This window comes from Egretta garzetta, unplaced genomic scaffold (genome assembly GCF_000687185.1).
Source record: "Egretta garzetta isolate BGI_Z169 unplaced genomic scaffold, ASM68718v1 scaffold4, whole genome shotgun sequence".
Classification (NCBI taxonomy): domain Eukaryota; kingdom Metazoa; phylum Chordata; class Aves; order Pelecaniformes; family Ardeidae; genus Egretta; species Egretta garzetta.
In genome coordinates, this window is record NW_009259329.1 from 821108 (window position 1) to 824047 (window position 2940).

The window sequence follows — 2940 nt, forward strand, 5'->3', positions numbered from 1 at the left end:
GCCCTGTGGGGGCGCTCAGGGTGGGGGGGGGGGCGGCGGTTGGGGTGGGGATCCCCAGGCTGGGGCTCCTGGCAGCGCTGGGAGGGGGCTGGCAGGGGCAAAAGGGTTAGGCCCTAAAATCATGCAAGGGGGGCCTGGGGCTGAGGACAGACTGACAAGACAGACAGACAAATCCCAATGCCTGGCTCTGGCAGGGGGTGGCAGACGGAGTGTTTAGCACTTGAGACCATGCCTGGTTAGTGGGGACATGCTGGCTCCTGCTGAGTGGAGCTGCTGCCTGAGGCTGCTGTGCCCAGCACACACATGTCTCTGCTCTGTCTTTGTAGAAATACTACCCGCCAGACTTCGATCCTGCTAAGATCCCAAAGCTCAAACTCCCAAAGGACCGACAGTATGTGGTGCGGCTCATGGCCCCCTTCAACATGCGGTAAGAGCGGCTGTACTGGTCGGAAGGAAGCAGCTGTAGAAGAGATGAGTTTGCTTAGGAATTGTTTTGCCTCCATACACTGCAGGGGAGCTGCTGCCAGCAGCCGTTAGAGGTGACACAGACCAAAAACAAAGGGGTGAAGGAGAGGGAAGACAGGCTGTGGGTGATTCGGGGGTTGTTTGAAGAGCAGGTACTGAATTTCCAAAGGAGAAAATAACCATTGCTCAGAACCTGAGCTGACATGGCCCAAAAATCACTTGGACTTTTCTTGGTCTGTTTGTTCCCTTTTTTCAACGTGTTATGGACTTTTCTTTCTCCTCTTCTAGATGCAAGACGTGTGGTGAATACATCTATAAGGGGAAGAAGTTTAACGCCCGTAAGGAGACTGTTCAGAATGAGGTGTACCTGGGACTCCCCATCTTCCGCTTCTACATCAAGTGCACACGTTGCCTGGCAGAGATCACTTTCAAGGTGAAATACATTCTGTATTTTCTGTGCTTTCACTTTCTGGGGAGGCTGTAGACCTGACTGGGTGCTAATCCCACGGGAAAGGCGTGTCCCAGCAAAGACCTAGTTTGAGCATGTGCGTTTTTGGTGCATCTTCTCTTTCCATGGCTGTTTGTAGTTCTGAAATGTCTTGCCCATCCGTGGGCTGCAGCACATTAGCTGGAGCAGAACAAGACGCCATGGACAATTGTCTGCTCTGTGATGTGAATTAAACTAGGAAACACTTGCATGTGGCTCTGGAAGCAGCCACAGGATGGCTGGAGCAGGATTGCCCCAGTACAATGATTTTGTTGTCTTTTTTCTTCCTTAGACAGATCCTGAGAACACAGACTACACTATGGAGCATGGTGCCACTCGCAACTTCCAAGCTGAGAAGCTCTTGGAGGAGGAGGAGAAAAGAATGCAGAAGGAGAGGGAAGAGGAAGAGCTCAACAATCCCATGAAGGTACGAGAATGTGCCCTTCTCTGCAGAAGACAAACCTCTCTCCTGCCTTGGCTGGCTTTCCCCAGCAAAGCAGGTGACTATGTAACCGTAAGTGTAGTTCTTCAGGCTCCCGAGATATTGCTGTGCTCTGGACGGGCAGGAGTCAACTCTCTGCCCTCAGGAGGTTTCCTCTTGTGCTGGAACTTGTGACAGGCTGCATCCTGCCCCAGTTTTTCCTGTCCTATTAAGACCCCAAAATGAGGATGATTATGATCCTCTCAGTGCTTCCTACCCTGTACTGAGTGGGGAGGCCATGTTCAAGATTCCTGGCAGGCTCTGCTACCTCACATAAGTCCGGCTTCCCTCTGGTCACCCAGGTCCTGGAGAATCGAACCAAGGACTCCAAGTTGGAGATGGAGGTCCTGGAGAACCTGCAGGAGCTGAAGGAACTCAACCAGCGCCAGGCAAACGTGGACTTTGAGGCCATGCTGAAGCAGTATAAGGAGTACGAGGAGGAGCAGAAGCGCAAGGAGCAAGAGGAGGATGAGCAAGAGATTAAGTGAGTGGGCTGGAAGCATTCACGGGCACGTGAAATCAGCCATGCTGGCCCTGGCCAGGCAGGGCTGCATCTCACCCTTTCCTCAGCACCCTGAGAGGGCCCTGCCTGAGGGCCTTGAGTTCATAGGAGTTATGTGGGTGGGATGTAGTCCTGAGTGGGCTGTGAGGAGATTGGGGACAGTTTGTCATGGCAAAAAGCATTTAGGGAGGCAGAGCGGTTTTGGTATCACTGGCCCATCTGGTGGGGGTGATCCAGGCTGCTGCAGGAGCCTGACTCCCCCTGAGAAGAGTCCTGGTGTGGAGAGAGAGTTCCTGGCTGAGGCTGCAGGGATCAGTGCTGTCAATATTCAGGAATTGCTTCAACGTGACTTCTTAAAAAGTACCCGAGAAGGTGGATCCCATTGCACTGCTGCTGAGTTCCAGCTCCCCTAAAGCAAACAGTGCAGGCACGGTGCACGGCCAGCGCGGCGGTGGAACGCAGCCAGCTCTAACCCTCTGCGCCCGACCTCTCTCCTTGCAGAGCTATGCTGGAGCAGGCCCAGAACCAGCGGCTGCTGGTAGACTCCGACTCTGATGAAGAGCCTGCAAAATCACGCACGAAGCCTGTGGCAAAAATTAAACCTACGGACATCTTGCAAGAGGTGAGTGGGGGCAGAGGCTCTTCCGCCCACTGCACCTCTTCCCCCAAACCAAATCTGCTGTCCCTGGCTGCGTGTTGTTCCTTCTTTCCCTGCGATGCTGGCGCCCTAATGCCCGTCACGCATGAGCAGCTTAGAAAGCCTGTGTCCCTGTGCACCGAGCTGAAAGGAGACAGGGATCAGTTGGTGGTTTTAGACCATGTCTGCTGACAAAGGCTGGGAGGGAGCTGCCCCCTTCCTCACTCAGGATGTGGCTGCCCTTTCAGCTTGAAAAGGACAGGCTTGCTTATGCCTTGGTCATACTTCAGGCACAATTTCATAGAATTGTTTAGGTTGGAAAAGCCCTTTAAGATCATCAAGCCTAACCGTTCCCCTTCCCCTGCCAC

General features: G+C 53.6%; 1 protein-coding gene across 1 annotated transcript in view; it reads left to right on the forward strand.

Moving 5' to 3' along the window:
• YJU2 (YJU2 splicing factor homolog) overlaps positions 1-2940 on the forward strand; it is a 6669-nt gene that overhangs the window by 1300 nt on the left and 2429 nt on the right. The window contains exons 2-6 of the mRNA XM_009636741.2: positions 327-427; positions 754-898; positions 1245-1379; positions 1736-1917; positions 2437-2557. Coding sequence (XP_009635036.1) covers positions 327-427; positions 754-898; positions 1245-1379; positions 1736-1917; positions 2437-2557 — 684 coding nt within the window. The remainder of the gene's footprint in view (positions 1-326; positions 428-753; positions 899-1244; positions 1380-1735; positions 1918-2436; positions 2558-2940) is intronic.